The following is a 19,060-nucleotide window of genomic DNA, read 5'->3' as shown; positions in this document are numbered from 1 at the left end:
GGGGGGTGTCGGAAATTGCATAGATCGCGCACATTGATTGCGGCACACTTACCCCCCCCCCCCCAAATGTGACATATGTGGCATTGGAAGGGGGGGAAGCAAACAAGTAGAGCTTCCCCTTTTGGGTGGAGCTTAGCTTTAAGGAGCTGCTGCGGTTGGGGGCGGTTCAATCTGCATCTCCTGGACACAGAAGAATCATGTTCAGGATAGAAATGTTTTGACCATCAGCCGCTTTGCGGTTTCCCGCGGACGGTAGTCAAAGTAGGCCGTGCGTGCATTAAACCTTAGGTAGATTCACACTCCATTTGTCCTGTTTACCATTATTGAGGCTCCATGCACATTACATTTTTTTTTCCTAAAAGCAGCTTTTGAGCATTTTTTTTTCCGCCTCTAAAAGTAAATAGTGTTATTTTGTGTCCATGCCCATTATTTTAGTCTAGAAGTGTTTTGGAAGCTTCAGCTTCTAGGAGCAGAGAAAAAAAACGTTTTTATTTTGCATTTTTGGGAGCGATTTGCCACCAGAAAAAAAATGCTGAATACTTCAAACTGCTGCTAAAAGAAGCTTATATTGTGCATGGAGCCTAAAAGTGAAAGTAAAAAGAATTCTAATTTTTGGGTTGACCCCTGAAAAGTAATAGAGGGGTGTCCACAAGGATTTCCCTATATTTGCTGAAATTTCTGCTCACTTCCTGTTTGGAAATAGGACAGGAAGTGAAGTAAAATCTCTGCAATGGGACAAAGATGGCAACAATAAACCTTACAGAGATTATAGCCCTTTGTTGTTCTATCCAAAATAAATACTTTTTTTTTTTTTTTTTTTTTTTATAAGTATGAGGTTGTAGACCTTTGAATTCGACTCATCACATAAGTTGGCTGGTTCCTTACTGGTTTTTTTTTGTTGTTGTGATCAATAGAGCCATTAATATACTTTACAAGAAAGTGTTAGATTGGCTGTGCTCAGAATTCCTGTTGAATTGTAGCCGTTCATAGTTTGATGAGATTGTGCGGTTTTTCTCACTACATTTTTGTGGCCAGTTTGTTACACAGATCTTGAAAACAAGCTGCTCCTCTGGAAATTGAAATAGCTGTGGCATTGCTTTGACCTATTTGTCATCAGTTTTCTCCCAACGTTTACTCCTTGTTTTGCTTATCAAGGGGGTTTTCTACAGCTGTATTAATGCACCTCCTTTCCCTTACTTTTTTGCTTTCTTTAGAAAGAACGGAAATTGTTGCAGAATAAAAGACTGGATTTAGACGCTGCAAAGACCCGTCTGAAAAAAGGCAGGGTTGCAGAAGCCAGGGCTTCGGTAAGTTGATGGCTTGACAAATGACTGGAAAAAAAAAGTCACTCTTTCTCCATGTGGTTAACCTGCCTAAATAGCTGACAACATGCACTCTCTGTGGTAAACAATTGGAAGGTCCCAGATTCAAGCTGCATAAACTCAGTTCTTTGTTAGCTTTACGTTGTTAAAAAATGCTTATTCTGACTCACAATTTATAGAATATTTGGATAACAGAATTGCATACTTTGCAGAAACTGCTCATTGTATATTTTCATGTTTATTTGTGTATTTTAAAAGCACATTTTTATTTAATCTTATTCTGCTTTCAGGCTAATTTAGTAAGGCATTGTAATGCGCAGTTACTAAAGCCGCTTGTTAAAACTTAGTTTATTATAGTCTTCTAATTTGCTGACTTATTTAATAAGTATTTTAATTTTAGAGCTTTGTTCAGCCTGGCTTTTCCACTGCACTGGAATGCAGCTGCTTTCACTTTATGATGGTTGCTCAGTGAATTGGTGACATGCTAGAGATTATTTCACGGAGTGAATTAAACATTTCCCAGTGAGACACATAAAAAGGCCTGAATGATGTTTTAACCATTCCTGACTCCATCTAAATCTTCCACAAAAAAAGGCTTCAGATATAAGTTTACATTTTTGAGGACCGAGCAAACGCCAAAAAACCAACAGCAGTAATATAGTATGTATTTCCCTTGCATACTCTGCTTCTGACCTCCAGTCCTCCTTCCCACTCCATAGCATAGACACAAATGATTGGGGCAAACCAAGCACATTGAATGGTTATCTGATGTCTTACAATGTTTTCAGAATCTGCAGTGCTTTTTATTTAGGCTTTATTCACAGGGGTGTACTTTTCAATCTACCCGCATAGGAGGCACAGGTGTTCTGTGCAACAGCATGCAGGCAGCCTGTTAAAATCCTGGACGGGCAGATGGCTTCACACAGTTCCAAGAGCATCCCCGGCTGTATATCCGTGCATCGGACTTGCATGGATTTACACTTGGGGGATGTGCTCGGAGGTTCGTGCAAGTCTGTCCGTCATTGATTTTTTAACAGGCTGCCTGTATGCGGCTGCACACCGGCAACGATTTCCTTTTGCGTGGCTATACAGGACAGTACGCCCATGGGAATGAGGCCTTGCTGCTAAGTCATCTCAGTGAAACACAGATTTATGTTGGAGCAGATACTGGCTAATTTTGCACAAAGTAAATGTGAACCAAGCCAAAGCTTTCAAAAATAACTGCATTCCAGCAAAAGTTACCATACCCACTTATACCTACAGTGTATAAAAAGTCTACACACCAGTTAAAATTTCAGGTTTCTGGGATGTAAAAAAATGAGACAAAGATAAATTCAGAACTATTTCCACCTGTAATGTGATCTATAAACTGTACAACTAAATTGAAAAGCAAACTGAAATCTTTTAGGGGGGAGGGAAATAAAATTTAAACAATGTGGTTGCAGAAGTGTGCACATCCTCTTATAACTAGGGGTGTAGCGTTGTTCATAATTAAGCAATTGACGTGGAAGGTGGAAAAAGTTATGAAATGATTTACCATTTTCTCATTTTTTGTGTACATTTACAGAAATCCTCAACTCTGGTCTCTCTGAGGGCTACCATCTTTTCTACTGAGGCACTTGCATTGCTTTAGGGGTGCTAGGGGTAGTTAAAGTTCTAAGAGGGCCAAGTATTCTAAAATATGTGCAGCTGGGAATCGGGGGGACTCTGGAGTAGCTCAGGAGCTTTCATGAAATCAAAGATATACATTCAATTTGCTTTGCTGAGTAGTTTTAACAATGTTGAGGTTAACACAGGCTTATTTTAGTTTTATGGTAACTAAGTGAAATCTGCTATACTGATCAACCTTTAAATGCTATTGTAGCAGTTGTTTAGAGTTGAGAATACATTATCTAGTTTACTGTGTCTTCTTGTAGCAGCCTGAATTTTAAAAAGAGAAGTATGGGGTTTTTTTTTCCCCTTTTTTATACTTGCCTAGGTGGATGCAGCATGGGACCGATGCTGCATCTGTCCTCCGGCGTCTCTACACGGAGAACCGAGCCATCGAACATCGCCAATGGCTCAGTTCTCACTGGTCACAGAGAGGAGTGCTGCTGACTGTCAATCAACAGCCCTCCTCTCTGCTCCTCCACGCTCACTGGAGCGCAGAGCTGTGGGGGGGGGGGCAGGGAATTGGCCATCTCAGTCTCTCAGCAGCTCGCTGAGACAGGCATCAGTCCAGGCACCTGGCTGATCCAGACTTCATTGTCGTGATGACGCGCTGCCTGGACTGATTCCAGTGGCATCAGCGGACTTCAGACCTCTATCTGAAAACGGGTCACAGGCGTGCGAAAACGAATTGCACTCCTGCGACCCATAGGAGAAATTTAACCGAAATAGAATAAATTTGTTTCCTTGCTTGTGAACGTTGTCCTCTGTATGTTGCTTAGACAACTGAAGTCTGCCCCATTAATATGACATAATATTCATGAAACCTGATTTAAAGAACACATATTGTGTCTTATACATACTTGTCTGTCTTTTTCTATTCATTAAATATTTACATTTAAAACTATAAAGTTGGGCAATAAAAAGGTAGCAAAGTTGCGTAGTAAACCCGCAATGCAAGCGGAGAATAAAGTCAGAACCAATAGACCAGAAAGATACAGATGGTAAATACCTATCTTTCCTTAAAAAAAACTATTGCTCCTAGATCCTTCCAGTGTTGCTCAAATTAGAGTCGGATATATTGGAGAATAATTGTTAACCACTTAAGGACCACCCCATGTACATATACGTCCACAATATGGCACGTACAGGCACATGGGCGTATAGGTACGTCCTCGCCTATTAGCGGGTGGGGGGTCCGATCGGGACCCCCCCCGCTACATGCGGAGGTCGGGTCCGCTCGGGGAGCGATCCGGGACCACGGCGCGGCTATTTGTTTATAGCCGCTCCGTCGCGATCGCTCCCCGGAGCTGAAGAACGAGGAGAGCCGTGTGTAAACACGGCTTCCCCGTCCTTCACTATGGCGGCGCATCGATCGCGTCATTCCCTTTATAGGGAAGACACGATCGATGACGTCATTCCTACAGCCACACCCCCAAACAGTTGTAAACACATACTAGGTGCACCCTAACTCCTACAGCGCCACCTGTGGTTAACTCCCAAACTGCAACTGTCATTTTCACAATAAAGAATGCAATTTAAATGCATTTTTTGCTGTGAAAATGACAATGGTCCCAAAAATGTGTCAAAATTGTCCGAAGTGTCCGCCATAATGTCGCAGTCACGAAAAAAATTGCTGATCGCCGCCATTAGTAGTAAAAAAAAATAAAAAATAAAAATGCAATAAAACTATCCCCTATTTTGTAAACACTATAAATTTTGCGCAAACCAATCGATAAACGCTTATTGCGATTTTTTTTTTACTAAAAATAGGTAGAAGAATACGTATCGGCCTAAACTGAGGAAAAAAAATGTTTTTATATATGTTTTTGGGGGATATTTATTACAGCAAAAAGTAAAAAATATTGCTTTTTTTTCAAAATTGTCGCTCTATTTTTGTTTATAGCGCAAAAACTAAAAACCGCAGATGTGATCAAATACCACCAAAAGAAAGCTCTATTTGTGGGGAAAAAAGGACGCCAATTTTGTTTGGGAGCCACGTCGCACGACCGCGCAATTGTCTGTTAAAGCGACGCAGTCCCGAACTGTAAAAACACCTTGGGTCTTTAGGCTGCATATTGGTCCGGGGCTTAAGTGGTTAAGGCAGCGCTCCTGTTTGCCTGGCTCTGCCTAAACATCAGCCCTTTAAGCCCCTTTAGCTGAGAAGTAATACCTTTTTAAACAGGACTCTGTAGGACCTGAAATATCAGATTTTTTCAGTAGGTTGCTCTAAAAGTTGTAGCTCCCAGTTTTGATAAAGCATGCAATTGCAGAAGGTGAAAAAGGCAATTTTTCATGAAAAACTGATATTCCTACTTTTTCATTCACTGTACCTACTGTGGATGAATCGCTAATTCTGTTTAAAGTAAAGTTTAACTCTGGGGGGGGGGACACCCTTGCCATGGGTCTTCCACACTGCAGGGGTTAAATGCCCATTTTTTTTATTTTTTTTATTTTGCCAAGAGTACCATTTGGAAGCAGATTTAACGACCTTATCACGGTTAGCCAGTGCTTTCCTCTTCGACATTCCAGGTTGTTGATGGGCAGGGTTGTCCCCGGTGTCCTAATTTACAATGCAGGGCTGCTGGTCTTGCATTGTACTTGATGATGTCAGAACTGCAACCGACAAAAAGAGGGCCAAACGGAATCCGCTCCCATCACATGGAGAGGAGGAACTTGCAGGTTTAAGGGATATAAGGTAAGTAAGGGTATTCTAGGCAAAAACTACATTTAACCCTTACAGGCAAGGGGAGCCCTACTGCAAGGATAGCTTTTTCTTTCCCTGGAATGACATGACTTTTGTAAATAGAAATGCTATACAATTATAATCTATAGAGTAGCTGTTGGGGTGCTGTCACTACAACAGGTGCTCCTAAACTGCGTTGAACAGATATAGAAGCTTTCACTTAGTGGGGGATATTAGATCCTCCATGTTAAATTGAGCCATACACAAGACATTGAAGAGAGAGTAATATGTGAAGTAAAGTGATTTTAATTTAGTTTTGAAATAAAAGCTGGATGGTTTTGCTGTGACAAGATGGCAATCTGTGGAAGTTTAATTAAAGCTTTCTAGCTTAGTTTTGTGATGTGGCATTTTATAAAGCTTCTCTCTGCAGCTTGTGCATTAAACAGCCCTTTCCTCTCTGCCTGTTGACAGTTTATTTTTGTCTTTTGTATGTATGCACTTAAGCAATTAAACGCAGCTGAGCCTGAACGGGATACCAGCTTTATGGTAAATGTGTCTTACATGCTCGGCGTGTTGCATGTAAAGTGGCTGAAGGTTTGTTGGCCTCCCATCTCCACCTCATTTTAATGTACCGTGCTTTCTCTTGCACTGTGAAAATATTCTACTTTGTTATTTCTGCTCTGGAACAGTAGCCCTTTATAATTTGTTGTCTCTTTATGTACCATTATGACTGGAAAATTTAAATAACCAATATTTTATATTCTGTGCCATTCTGGCGATTTTTATTGGTAACCGAATCTACTGAGCAGAGTTTTACAAAATTTAAAGGGTTCCTAAAGCTAAAACACAAGTGGGCCTTCTTTTAGGGCAAATCAGAATTCAGTTATTACATTCATTTGGGAGTTACTACAGTTTGTAATGTCTTGTTAAACCCAAAAGTATCTTGTATAAAAGTCTTTAGAAAAGATTTAACACTTGACTATTAATTTACAAGGGAAGTGGATAAACCTTCCCTAGATAAAGGGACATCTTGAATAGCTAGAATGCCATCTTCAACTGAATAAACAATAACTTCATAAGCTGTGGCAGACTGGAGCTCCCTTTATGCCTTTCATCATCTTTTTAGTTTGAACATGGTCAAGAGGAGGTATTGATATGTCCCTACTACATGATGTAAACACCAGGCAGTCATTTAGATGTGACTGGAAGGCTTGGATAAGTAAATTTTATTTGTTTGTTACTTGGAATGTTTGCATGTAGCTTTATGGTAAGAGTGGCCTTGTTATCACTCTGGGGGTATACACACTAGCCAGAGGATTGGACATCGAGATCCTCTAGTGAGGGGCAATGGAACAGCAGGAGCAGTAGCAACCATTTTGCTGTAGTGTTGGCTGCTGGGCAATCTTCAGGCCAGGAATGAAATGGGAACACCAATTTTGGTTCTTAAAATAAAAAAAATAAACAGGAAATACTAGAAGGCTGCAACATATATGCATATGAGCTCAATTAATCAAATCTGTAAGAATGGGGCATTTTATTGCCTGCCCAAAGTTTCATTTTTTGTGGAATTTTTAATGATGGGGGAAGTGTTTTGCCGTACTCAGCTATTTTACTGCCCAGTAATACCAATTCCAGTCCAATCCCAGTTGCCTCTTCCCAACCTGCAAAGGCTTGGGACCTACGTAAAGGAAAAGAGTGGCTTATGTTGCCCTTGCATACACGGCAAACGTTAAGAGACTTTAAGATGGTAATAAACGGGCAAGTGTTTCAAGAAAATGTCCACAATCCTCACTTGATGGTGAAATGTGGGATTTTTTTTGGTGCATCTGCAGGGAGGTTTTCAAACAAATTGTAAAGTCTTTAAGACTAGCACCAGCAACTGCCACATGTGCTTATTAACCTTCAGTACATCAGACACATTTTGATTTATAACTAGTGATGCTTGAAATTGGGACCAGTGCTTGCCTTGTAATCTGTTTGACTGGCCTTAAATATCAAGTTATTTAAAACTATTGAAGCTTCTCATACTGCGTGTGCTTTTATAGTGATTTTATAAAGGTCAACTTGTGTTTTAGGTTTGGTCATCCTATAAGTATATTTTGTTTAATCCACAGCAAGAGAATACACAACTGATATTTATTTTTATAGATAATATATGTGCAGTCTGTTCGTAATATTGTTGCAGGTTTGTAATGTTTCTGTTGTAATAGATCAGGAATCCTCAAACTATGGCCCTCCAGCTGTTGCAGAACTACACATCCCATGAGGCATTGTAAAATTCTGACATTCACAGAAATGACTAGGCATGATGAGAATTGTAGTTCCTGAACGACTGGAGGGCCATATTTTGAAGACCCATGTAATAGATGCTTAAAAGTTCACCAATTTCTATTTTGGTTAGTTATTCAGCTTATAGTGCAAAGAGCAGTAGTGCTACTCAACCAGTCAGAGGTTGGTTTTCAGCTTTTTTTTGTGGAATATGAAATCAAAGCTCATTTCTTAATAGATACCGGGGTGACTACACAGTAGCATTATTTCAGTTGAGCACCAACATGTTTTCTTAATCGTTAATTACAGTACAGAATGAGTATTTAGGTACATTGGGTTATGCTGCTGCCTTCAGAAGATTGCAGCCCATCAATAACCCTTCCCACCCCCTAGGGTGTCCTAGGAGAACAGATGTCTTTTCTCCTCTTGGGGAAGAAAGTCCTTTTTCTCCAGTCTGATCTAGATCAGTGGCCTCCAAGTACCATCAAGGGGCAAATGTTAGATTTGTTTGTATTTTTCTAAACCATTTGCCTCTCCATCTGTAGTTAAGTACTGAGTCTCACTTGTACTATTCTTCCTGTACATTCCCAAGTGACTCCATGGTATCTCAAGCTGGCTCTTCAGAGACTACTCTATGAACATATTAGGGATTCTCTTTAGTCTGTTCTTACTCGCAAGGTTGCACATCCAAAAGAACAAAAGAATAGAAGGGTGGTATAATTAGCCAATCTATTAATGCCTAATCACCTTTATAGGTGTTGCCAAAAAAACACACGTATACAAAAATAATCCACCTTTAAACCTGGGGGTACAGCCCCACCAGTAAGGTGACACAGCAGTTTAAAAATGAATGCATGTTTGAACCGCTGTCACCTTACCAGGTATGCTGTATTCCCAGGCTTAAGATGGTTCTGAATTGGCAGCCTTTTCCTTTTTTAAAGAACCCTTTCTTGTGCTGCATGGTTATTTTTGAAGGTATTGGCCTCTTTTCTTCACAGTTCAGTTTCTGCCTTTCACCTTAGCCAGGACATCGTTCTACCATCTTTCTGTCCTTATCAAAAACATCCATAAAGACTTTCCTCCATTGTCTTATGTGGTACATACTATTCGAGTTGAAATCTCAGCTACAGCTCCTTTATGGCAGTTCTGCTTTGTGTTTGTCCATCCCGAAAGTCCCTGTAGGGTACACCCTGCTTCTTTTTCCACTATCATTAGGAGGATTTTACAACTCCTCATTCAAGCTTATGACTTCAAGGCCAAGGTTTCCACGTTCCCGGTCACGGCACACTCCACTAGATGAGTTAGTGCTTCATAGACTTTTCAGCATTAGGCATCTTCTCCCCTGCTTGCTGTTGAAATCTAAAAAAATAATCCGCTGCACAGAGCTCTGCCTGCCTGCATCATCTATTCACAGTGTTCTGTAAATGGGAAAACCACAAGTTTCGACAGCCAATGCGGCTGTCTGCTTGTAGTTCCCAATGAACTACCAGAGCAATGTTGATCACTCTAGGTCAGGGATATGCAATTAGCGGACCTCCAGATGTTGCAAAACTACAATTCCCATCATGCCTCTGCCTTTGGGTGTCATGCTTGTGGCTGTCAGAGTCTTGCTATGCCTCATGGGACTTGTAGTTCTGCAACAGCTGGAGGTCCGCTAATTGCATATCCCAGCTCTAGGTTGTTCATTGAGCTTCCTGTCGGTGTGTTCCTGCCTGTTTAGGAGGTACAGGCAGATGGCTACACAGTCTGCAGGACCATGGCATTACACCCATGATTTGCTGATTTTGGATGCAATGCTTTACAGGTCTCTAACAAAAAACAAAAAAATGCATATTTGTTTACCTGCAAAAACATTTTAACATATTTTTTTTTTTTGCAAGTGAATGTAACTTCTTTTAAATTTCACTAGGTGGATATTCAAGTCTTCATTCATAAGGTTCTTCAGGTAGCTCTGTTGAGCCACCTCTGTTAACCTGTGGGTTTTTGTGGGCCTGTTGGCTTCTGTTGCTTTGTTAATCATCCCTTAGTTGGACTGGTTTTCGGTGTCAAATGTACCTGAATACTCATCCTGTGTCCCATAATGTATGATTGAGGAAATAGCATTTTTGACTTGCCATAAAGTCCTTCCCCTCTGTTTTTATAATTAACTACTACTATTGCTTGCTAACAAAGCTGAGGCATGCTGAGAGTAGCAGAGGTTATACCAAGCTTTTTTTTACAGCTTTGTTTAGCCGGTGGTCAATCCACTGAAGGCAGCAGAATAACCAAATGTACCTAAATACTCCAATAATATACTGCAAGAAAGTATTTTATGGCAGTATATTAGTCCTATTATACTATAATCTCTTTCTTGGCAGCTAATTGGCTCTTTTCTTTCCTGTTGCTAAGGCAGGTTAGAACATGTAAGGTAGACACTGATTGGTTGCTAAGAGAAAGACTGTAGTTATTCAGACACTTCATACAAGAGGTCTTGAAAATCGAAACATTCTGCACTCTTATGGAATTAGTTAATTGAATAGACCACGCTAATCAACTGCTTGCATTAATCTTCCAGCAATGACGACAGTATAATGAGACCCTTATTCTTCCATACGAGCTCACCATGGAACCTAAACAAGTACTGTTCTTTATAGCATCTCTTTGCTTTGATTATTTGCACATGATTATCTTCAAATTTACTGTAAATTCAAGTTGAAAGAAATCTGTTACGGTCTTTTCATCCTCTCACAAAAGCTTGTCATATGCATGTGATGATAGACGTAAATGTGGGACAATAAGAACCTAAAAAGCAATGCTTATTAGAATTCTAAAGACTTGAAGTCATTATTTTGTTATTTGGTAGACCAAATAGGGAGAGCTTTTAAAACAGTGTATGATAATATTAAAAGTGGTCTGAATAGAACTATAGTCTTTCTTTTCCCTCCTGCAATGAGGTACTTATCTGTTATTAGTGATATTGATTTTTCTAATTGATAAGCATCATTGTATTTTTTCACAGCCTACAAAATGTTTTTTAATCCGTTCGATGTTGGTGGGTAGTTTTGAACATGTGGGGTTCATGGTGATCTCCCAGGAATCAGATTTTCAGTGTTAATGCAGTTTTGTGCATTGTACTGCCTTTCAATTAGTTTGAAAGCAGTAGTCCTGCCAACTTTTTGAGTTCAACTACCCCAGCTTTGCCAACTCTAATCTGTGCGATCCTAACCCAGTCATAAGATGTAAACCTAACACAACGCCTATCCTAACCTCTCCCTAACCTTAAAGTGGAACTCCAGCTAAAACATATTTTTTTTTTTTTTTTTTGCGTTGATTTCCTTATCTCTGTTGCATCTAGATTATGGATAAACAAGAAACTATAGTGTAGTTTTTATAGATTTCTTTGATATATAGATAATTGTGATTTGTTTTGTGTTTTTAATGCTTATCAGATGTGGACTGAGGAGGTAAAAAGGGTGAGTACATGTCGTAGAGGTGACCACATGTGAGATAACTGTTTTACATCAGAACCACTATGAAAATTAAGTTGAGGACTAGAAAAGTCAGATTGTCTGAAGACCTATCAGAAACCACTTGCTTGTAATTTTTACCTAAAGTGTATATGTCTTTAAAACATAGCCTTAATAATCTGTATGTTCTGTTTGTAGTTCATAACAGTAGTTTCACGGCAAAACTTTTTTGCTGTATTTCTCCCTGTTTGTGAGTGTCTCTCGCATTGCCAATTTCCCCAATGTCCCCAGGAAGGAAAGTAAGGGTTAATACAAAATTCTGAGTTGTCACCAGAACTGGAATAGGAGGAGAAATCTTCCCATGAGGACACTTGTTCCTGTGACAGCGGTCTAAGAATGTATTTCCCTCACCTTGGAAGAATGTGCTTTCTCTTCATGTTGAGTCCACAGAACAGGAAGAGAGGAGAAATCTTGCTAATGATACACGTATGGCAAAAATGACTACTACTCTATACAAAATGGGGGGGGGGGGGGGTTAAGAGAGAGTTTTAAATTTAGATATAGTTTAACTGGTCAACCATTTTAGAATTGTTGGAAGCAAAGTGCCTGCCCTAGTGGGGGCACCAGAGGCTGCATACTATTGGCTTTATTACACAGGAAACCCTACTCTGTTAAAACCACTGAAGCTGTTTTAATTTTAGTACTTAGAATTTGACTTTAGAACTAGTGTCCATTTACCCACCCTTCCCCTTCAAGTTTGGGAGGCTCTTATTGGCGTCTGAAGTGCTGTTATGATCGGAAATGTCAGAGCGTGTGGTTATGTCTGAAAGTTTATCCTTTAGTATAGGAGATGCACACACAAGATTCTGTTCTGGCTAACAATTGTAATAACTAAGTAACTTGCGGTGTTTCATCTTGGGCCCCTTCCACACGGCACTGATCCCTGCTGAGCATGTGGATGTGGATGGCTGGTTCGTGACGGCTCCATTTATGCAGAGCGGAGACAAACACAGCCCTCTCTCTATGGGCAGCCGGATGTAAATGGACCAACTGTCTGTTTACACCAGACTGCTAACTGATCCACTAGATCATAGGTGGCAAACACAAGGCCAGCGGGGAAATCTGGCCCACCAGACCTTGTCATGCAGTGCAGTGCAAACCTCCTTCGTCACGCCAGTGGCGCCGGGTTTGTGTAGGCGCATGCACGGTCAGCGGTTCGGTCTTCAGGGAACATCTCCCACTCTCTCTCCTCAGTCCCTCTAGCAGCACTGGCTTTTTGTGAACTGAGCGCATGCACAGTCCTCCCGGCATAGCTCCCAGTGTCCAAGGTTCCTGACAGCTCCAGCTATGTTTGTCTTTTATCCAGCAGGCTGCAGCTTGAGAGCTGGGTCAGGTAGGAAAGAGAGAGCACAAGGGGGTGTTGAGGTCAGAACCCAAGAGGAGGGATGAAAATCAGTTGTTGCATACTGTGCATAGCATGCCCCTGAACCCTGTGCTTGCTGCGCAGCGCGCCCCTGAACCCTGTGCTTGCTGCGCAGACTGAACACTATGGTGGAGTGCAGATGCAACCGACCCTTTTAAGGGCAACCAAACTGCTGATGTGTAGAATAAAAGGGGTAGTGCTGCGCTGTGAGTGGGGGATGGAGTAACGTGCAGAGGAAATATGGCAAAAAACCTTATATATGGAAAAATAAATTCTGACTAATGATCATAAATAGTAAAAGTAAAAAATTATACTGGTATACCATAACAAACAAAATTCAAACTAAACGGGCTATAGTGCAGCCAAGGCTAGCTGACAGAATGTGAAGTAATAAAAAGTGACAGTGCTAATGTCATAAAGTAAGATAAATTAGTAGCAAATGTACTGATACACAAAAGTGTATAACGTGCAAAATACAACACACAACATTGACTAAAATAAATAAATGTCTATGCAGCAGGAAAAATCCAAAGTATAAGTGCTGGTGTAGATGCCAAAGTGCCGTGAAAGTAGGGGTTGATTTCCGGTGTTTTTCTTCAGAGTAAGTGAGGATGTCCACTTACCTTAGTGCTGTAAGGTAACAGCATAAAAACCCAGGTATACTTTTCTGCTCATATCCACATAGGGTGTCATCCAAATGGACTGTAATTGGAAAAGGTAGATCCCTCTCGGGAGTCACGTCCATACAGTGACAGTGACTCGCAACCAGATAAAAGTGCCAATAGAGTATTATTTTAAAAAAGGGGTTTATTCAAACAAAATAAAACACTAGGTACATTGTTGTGATAAAAACATGCATATAAAAAACAGGGCGTTCGCCGACGTCAAAGAGTCCACCAAGAGGTACCAGAGGTGACGTCAGCGAACGCCCTGTTTTTTTATATGCCTGTTTTTATCACAACAATGTGAGTACCTAGTGTTTTATTTTTTTAAACAATACTGCACTATTTGCACTTTTATCTCCCTGGGTGCTAGTCACTGTCACTGTCTGGACGTGACTACCGAGAGGGATCTACCTTTTCCAATTGGTCCATTTGGATGACGCCCAATGTGGCTATGACCAGAAAAGTGTACCTGGGTTTTTATGCTGTTACCTTACAGCAGTAAGGTAAGGGGACATCCTCACTTACTCTGAAGAAAAACACCGGAAATCAACCCCTACTTTCACGGCACTTTGGCATCTACACCAGCACTTATACTTTGGATTTTTCCTGCTGTTATGTTTACAGTAATCTGCTTCATGGACATTTATTTATTTTAGTCACTGTTGTGTGTTGTATTTTGCACGTTATACACTTTTGTGTATTAGTACATTTGCTACTAATTTATCTCACTTTATGACACTAGCACTGTCACTTTTTATTCACATTCTGTCAGCTAGCCTTGGCTGCACTATAGCACGTTTAGTTTGAAATTTGTTTGTTATGGTATACCAGTATCATTTTTTACTTTTGCTATTTATGATCATTAGTCAGAATTTATTTTTCCATATATAAGGTTTTTTTGCCATACTTCCTCTGCACGTTACTCCATCCCCCACTCACAGCGCAGCACTACCCCTTTTATTCTACATTTGTTCCTGGTTTGATACACCATTCAGTGCAGCAGCTGTACCCCTTCCTTTTTCCCCCTCCCCCCACTCTTGTGGTAAGAGCGGTAATTCTCACCCCATCACTCAAACTGCTGATGTGGCCCCCGATTAATTTGAGTTTGACACCCCTGCACTAGATGAATGCAGAACAGATCCCCATCTGAAAATGGACACATGTCCGTTTACATATGCCATTCCATAGAGGATTATCGAGGGTCCGATCAGGTACGCCGAAAAAACGGACAGGCAGACCCGATTGGTTTGCCAGTGTGAAAAGGCAGGACTTCTACTTTTAAAAGCTTTAATAGATAACAGGTGTGGTACATCTGCTTACTTTACTAACTTTATACATAAAAAAAACACAACACACACACATGTAAATCATACGATTTACATCTGTGTGTGTGTGTTGTTTTTTTTTTCCCTTTTAGATACATGGCAATTTTATTGTTTGCAAAGATTTTTGTAGCCAACACCATTTTCCCACACCACTTATTATTCTGAACACCACATATAGGTAGACATCAGAACACCTCCTAAGGTTTTTACCAAATGCACTGCATGTGTACAGAGTTATGCCCACTGGCATGACAGCACTAGAATTATTTTGTCTAGTTACATGGGTGTGTTTGACAGTAAAGTCTCACACCCATATTATTCGACATAGTCACATTGTTTTCTGACTATTCACCTCTGATAAATACTTTTTTATTTTTTTTTGTGTCACAATGCACAATATGAAGTTACAAATTATTGGAAATGTCATTATTTCTGAATGATGTAAGTAGGAGTTGCCTGTTTGCGTTATAATTTGTTATCCTGTCGGGTGATATTTTGTAGTAAGTTTCAGAATTTAGGGTTGCAAATTGCATTTTGCGACAGCATAAGTGTAGAATATACATACATTTAGGTTTTGGAAAGCAAAACGATTTTAGACGGTGGTGGTGGGGGTGTGTCGATATACATGCATGCAAAATGAGTGAAGTGAATGCTATAGGAGGCATAGTCTGGTAGCTTGGATTGCAGTCTAAAATAGAAATACCGCAATATGAAAAGTTAGTCTGTCAGTTGTTAATACAAATCCTAGTTTTGAGTACTGATGTAAAACTGGTCTCCTGCTTATAGATAACTGACAGTACTCCTAGTTTAGTTACTGGAAGGGGGGGCAGGTATAGATCTGTAGGAGAACCGGTGAGGCAGAGAGGGGGGGTAGGATTTAATCTACACCTTTTTGAGGGATTTTAGTAGAAAGTTTGAATATATTCAGATAAAGTAAATTCAGTGAAACAGCCCTTAGCATTTGACATAACATTGTGAGAGCTTCTACTGGGCACTAAGGATGAGCTCCGGCGTGTTCGCATTGAGCACGTGTGGAGCCCGCCAGGAAGTCGGCACCCACGCTGCGCTAATCACAGCCAGGCAGACATTTCCCGATCTCTGCAGCCGAGCATCGGGAAATGTCTGCCTGGCTGTGATTAGCGCAGCGCGGGTGCCGACTTCCTGGCGGGCTCCACACGTGTTAAATGCGAACACGCCGGAGCTCATCCTTACTGGGCACTGATGGTTTATGAAGGAGTCCTTAGAAATGGGGTTTAGCTCAGGTCAGGCTTTGTGTATAGAGTGCACGCATCACCTTGGGGGTCCACCTAATATGACTTGTTTTGGAGGTAACCTCCTATAATGCTGGCAGAGAGTCTCAGCAATGTGGTTTGACTGTGGCCATTCATTCAACATACATTTTTTATTTTGTTAAGACCGAATTTGAGAATTATCAAAGGTAATTAATTTTACAATTAACTGAATTTGTAAGTTATTTAGTGTAAGTAATATGTTCTCATTGAGCCCAACAGATTTATTTTGTTAGGATACCAGAGATTTGGTTATATATCCCAAAACTGTAACAGATAGTAGGACTTGATGTACTGTGTGTGTGATCAGGACATTGGCTTTGTAGTACATGACTAAAAAGCACAACTTTACCCCCCAAAAGGGTTGCATGCTTTTATTGCTGAACCATTCTTAATTTATAAATGCTGTTTTATATCCATCAGCTGCGCATTTACCTGTTTCTTTACAATGGCAAGGATTTACAGAAACTGTGATTAAAACTAATTAAGCCAACCGCCAAGTAGCTTAAAGCGGGGGTTCACCCTAAAAAAAAATTCTGACATTACATTCAGCCCACTACCAACATTGACAGTATGCTGTACATACCTCGTATAGCTAATTTCTTAGCCGGCTTCCGGGTAGTGAATCCCGCGGGAGTGGGCGTTCCTATGCAGCAGTTAGTGGTTGATGTGATGACAAATTCCCCCCCCTGTCGCATAAGGAGCGTCACGAATTGCCGAAAGAAGCCGAACATCGAGTCGGTGCTATACGGCTCCTGTGCACCGACATTCGGCTTCTTTCGGCAACTCGTGATGCTCCTTATGCGACGGGTACGGGAGTTTTTGTCATCACGTCAATCACTAACTGCTGCATAGGAACGCCCACTCCCGCGGGATTCACTACCCGGAAGCTGGCTAAGAAAATGGCTATACGAGGTATGTACAGCAAAAAAATAAAAAAATCTGCATACTGGTCAATGTTGGTAGTGGGCTGAATGTAATGTTAGAATTTTTTTTTTTTTAGGGTGAACCCCCGCTTTAAATGTTTTTAACTTGTATTTGACAAGTACCAAGTTATGTCTGGTTGCTTTGTAAAACACCCTAATGCCACGTACACACGGTCGGAATATCCGACAACAAATGTTCGATGTGAGCTTTTGGTCAGATATTCCGACATTTGCTGTTGGAATTTCCGACAACAAATGTTTTTGAGAGCTGGTTCTCAATTTTTCCGACAACAAAAGTTCTTGTCAGAAATTCCGATAGTGTGTAGCCAATTCCGACGCACAAAAATCCTACGCATGCTCAGAATCAATTTGACGCATGCTCGGAACTTAAAGGAACACTAGAGGCAAAAATGTGTTTTTTTTAAAAAATAACAAACATGTTATACTTGCCTCCACTGTGCAGCTCGTTTTGCACAGTGTCCCCTAATCCTGTCTTTTGGGGTCCCGGCTCTTCCTCACAAAAGCTTTCCACCTTCATGCGAGCGAGCATGGTGGAAAGTTTTTGCGGGCACGCTCCCGTTATACAGCGGCGAGCATAGCCGCCGACTGTATCACTCGGCCCCGCCCCCGGGGCGCGGCGTCAACGGTTGTGATTGACAGCAGCGCCAGCCAATGGCTGCGCTGCTATCAATCTGTCCAGCCTAGCCAATCAACGGCCAGGCTGGGAACCGAAGAGGATCGCGAGGACGCGCGCGGGACTTTCGAGGGGTGAGATAAGTAAAACGGGGGTTCGGGGGGGGGGGCGGTACCATGGGATGTTTTTTCACCTTAATGCATAGGATAGCATTAACCTCAGCGGTAATCCCGAGTCTGGCTCGGGGTGAATTTTTTTTATACCAAAAGCTATATCCCCGAGCCAGACTCGGGATCGCATTGCAGGATATAGGGGGAAGTTACTTACCTTGTCCCTGGATCCTGTGATGCGTCCCCGCTGTGTGTGCGGGCTCCTCTGCTGTGTCTCCCCGCTCGATTCACAGTGCCGCCGAGCTCCGTTCCCTGCGACGTTACGACGCACAGGGACGGAGTTCGGCGCCAAATTCAAAAAGTGAAAAACACAATACACATACAGTATACTGTAATCTTATAGATTACAGTACTGTATGAAAAAAATACACCCCCCTTTTGCCCCTAGTGGTCTGCCCAGTGTCCTACATGTACTTTTATATAATAAAAACTGTTCTTTCTGCCTGCAAACTATAGATTGTCCATAGCAACCCAAAAGTGTCCCTTTACATCAAAAGTCCTTTTAGACCAGCTAGAAAACGGCGATAATAAATTAGAATCACTTGCAGAATTGAGTGATAGCGATTTGTGGGGAAATTCGTCATCAAACAATTAAAAATGACAGCGACAATTCTGCAACTAAGAAAATGTCAGTGTTTTTGATTTGATTACATTATTGAATAATTTTTATTATAATTACATTATTATTTGTTCTAATTATTTATAGTTATTTATTATATTATAATTTATGATTTTGTTTTTCAAACTTTATCATACCCGAGATGTCCTAGACTCTTGTTTGGACAGATTTAAGTGAGTTATTCCTAAGAATTGCAGGCCTACAGTATAAAACGCCAAATTTCCATGCAAAAAATTGTACCGATTTTGGTACAAAATTCCAGACATAATAATACCGCCAGGGAGGTTAAGGTGAAAAAACATTTACCTTTACAACCCCGTAGGGTTTTACATGTGAATGAGCCCTAAGAGTGCTCCTGCCGAATGCGACTAAAGGGCTTATTTACAAGTGCAGCAAGCACTGCTGCTCCTCTAAAAAGCGATTTGAGTGTAGTTGGCAGGTGGTGAGGAGGAGATATGTTGCCTTCTCACCACTTGATTTTTTAAACCCATGATTGCTGTTCAATACACGCGATTGAGACACAATTGTACGGCAATTACAGGTTTAAAACTGGTGTGAGGAGGTGACACTGTGCTGGTGATCTCTGACTTCTCCCATGTTCAGGTAGATCTCCACCTCCTTTAAGGTTGCCTACCCATGC

At 41.0% G+C, this 19,060-nt stretch overlaps 1 protein-coding gene across 4 annotated transcripts in view; it reads left to right on the top strand.

Moving 5' to 3' along the window:
• Window positions 1-19,060, top strand: part of SH3GLB1 (SH3 domain containing GRB2 like, endophilin B1) — an 87,440-nt gene that overhangs the window by 51,788 nt on the left and 16,592 nt on the right. Inside the window, exons 5-7 of one of the 4 annotated variants that reach the window (XM_040360086.1) lie at window positions 1,215-1,307; window positions 6,160-6,249; window positions 11,352-11,375. In XM_040360086.1, the coding sequence (XP_040216020.1) occupies window positions 1,215-1,307; window positions 6,160-6,249; window positions 11,352-11,375 (207 nt within the window). The remainder of the gene's footprint in view (window positions 1-1,214; window positions 1,308-6,159; window positions 6,250-11,351; window positions 11,376-19,060) is intronic. The other 3 variants (XM_040360087.1, XM_040360088.1, XM_040360089.1) reach the window with 3 other exon arrangements.

Source organism: Rana temporaria, chromosome 7 (assembly GCF_905171775.1).
Source record: "Rana temporaria chromosome 7, aRanTem1.1, whole genome shotgun sequence".
Classification (NCBI taxonomy): domain Eukaryota; kingdom Metazoa; phylum Chordata; class Amphibia; order Anura; family Ranidae; genus Rana; species Rana temporaria.
Note: the sequence above shows the minus strand (reverse complement) of the source record. Positions and strands in the feature narration are given on the sequence as shown.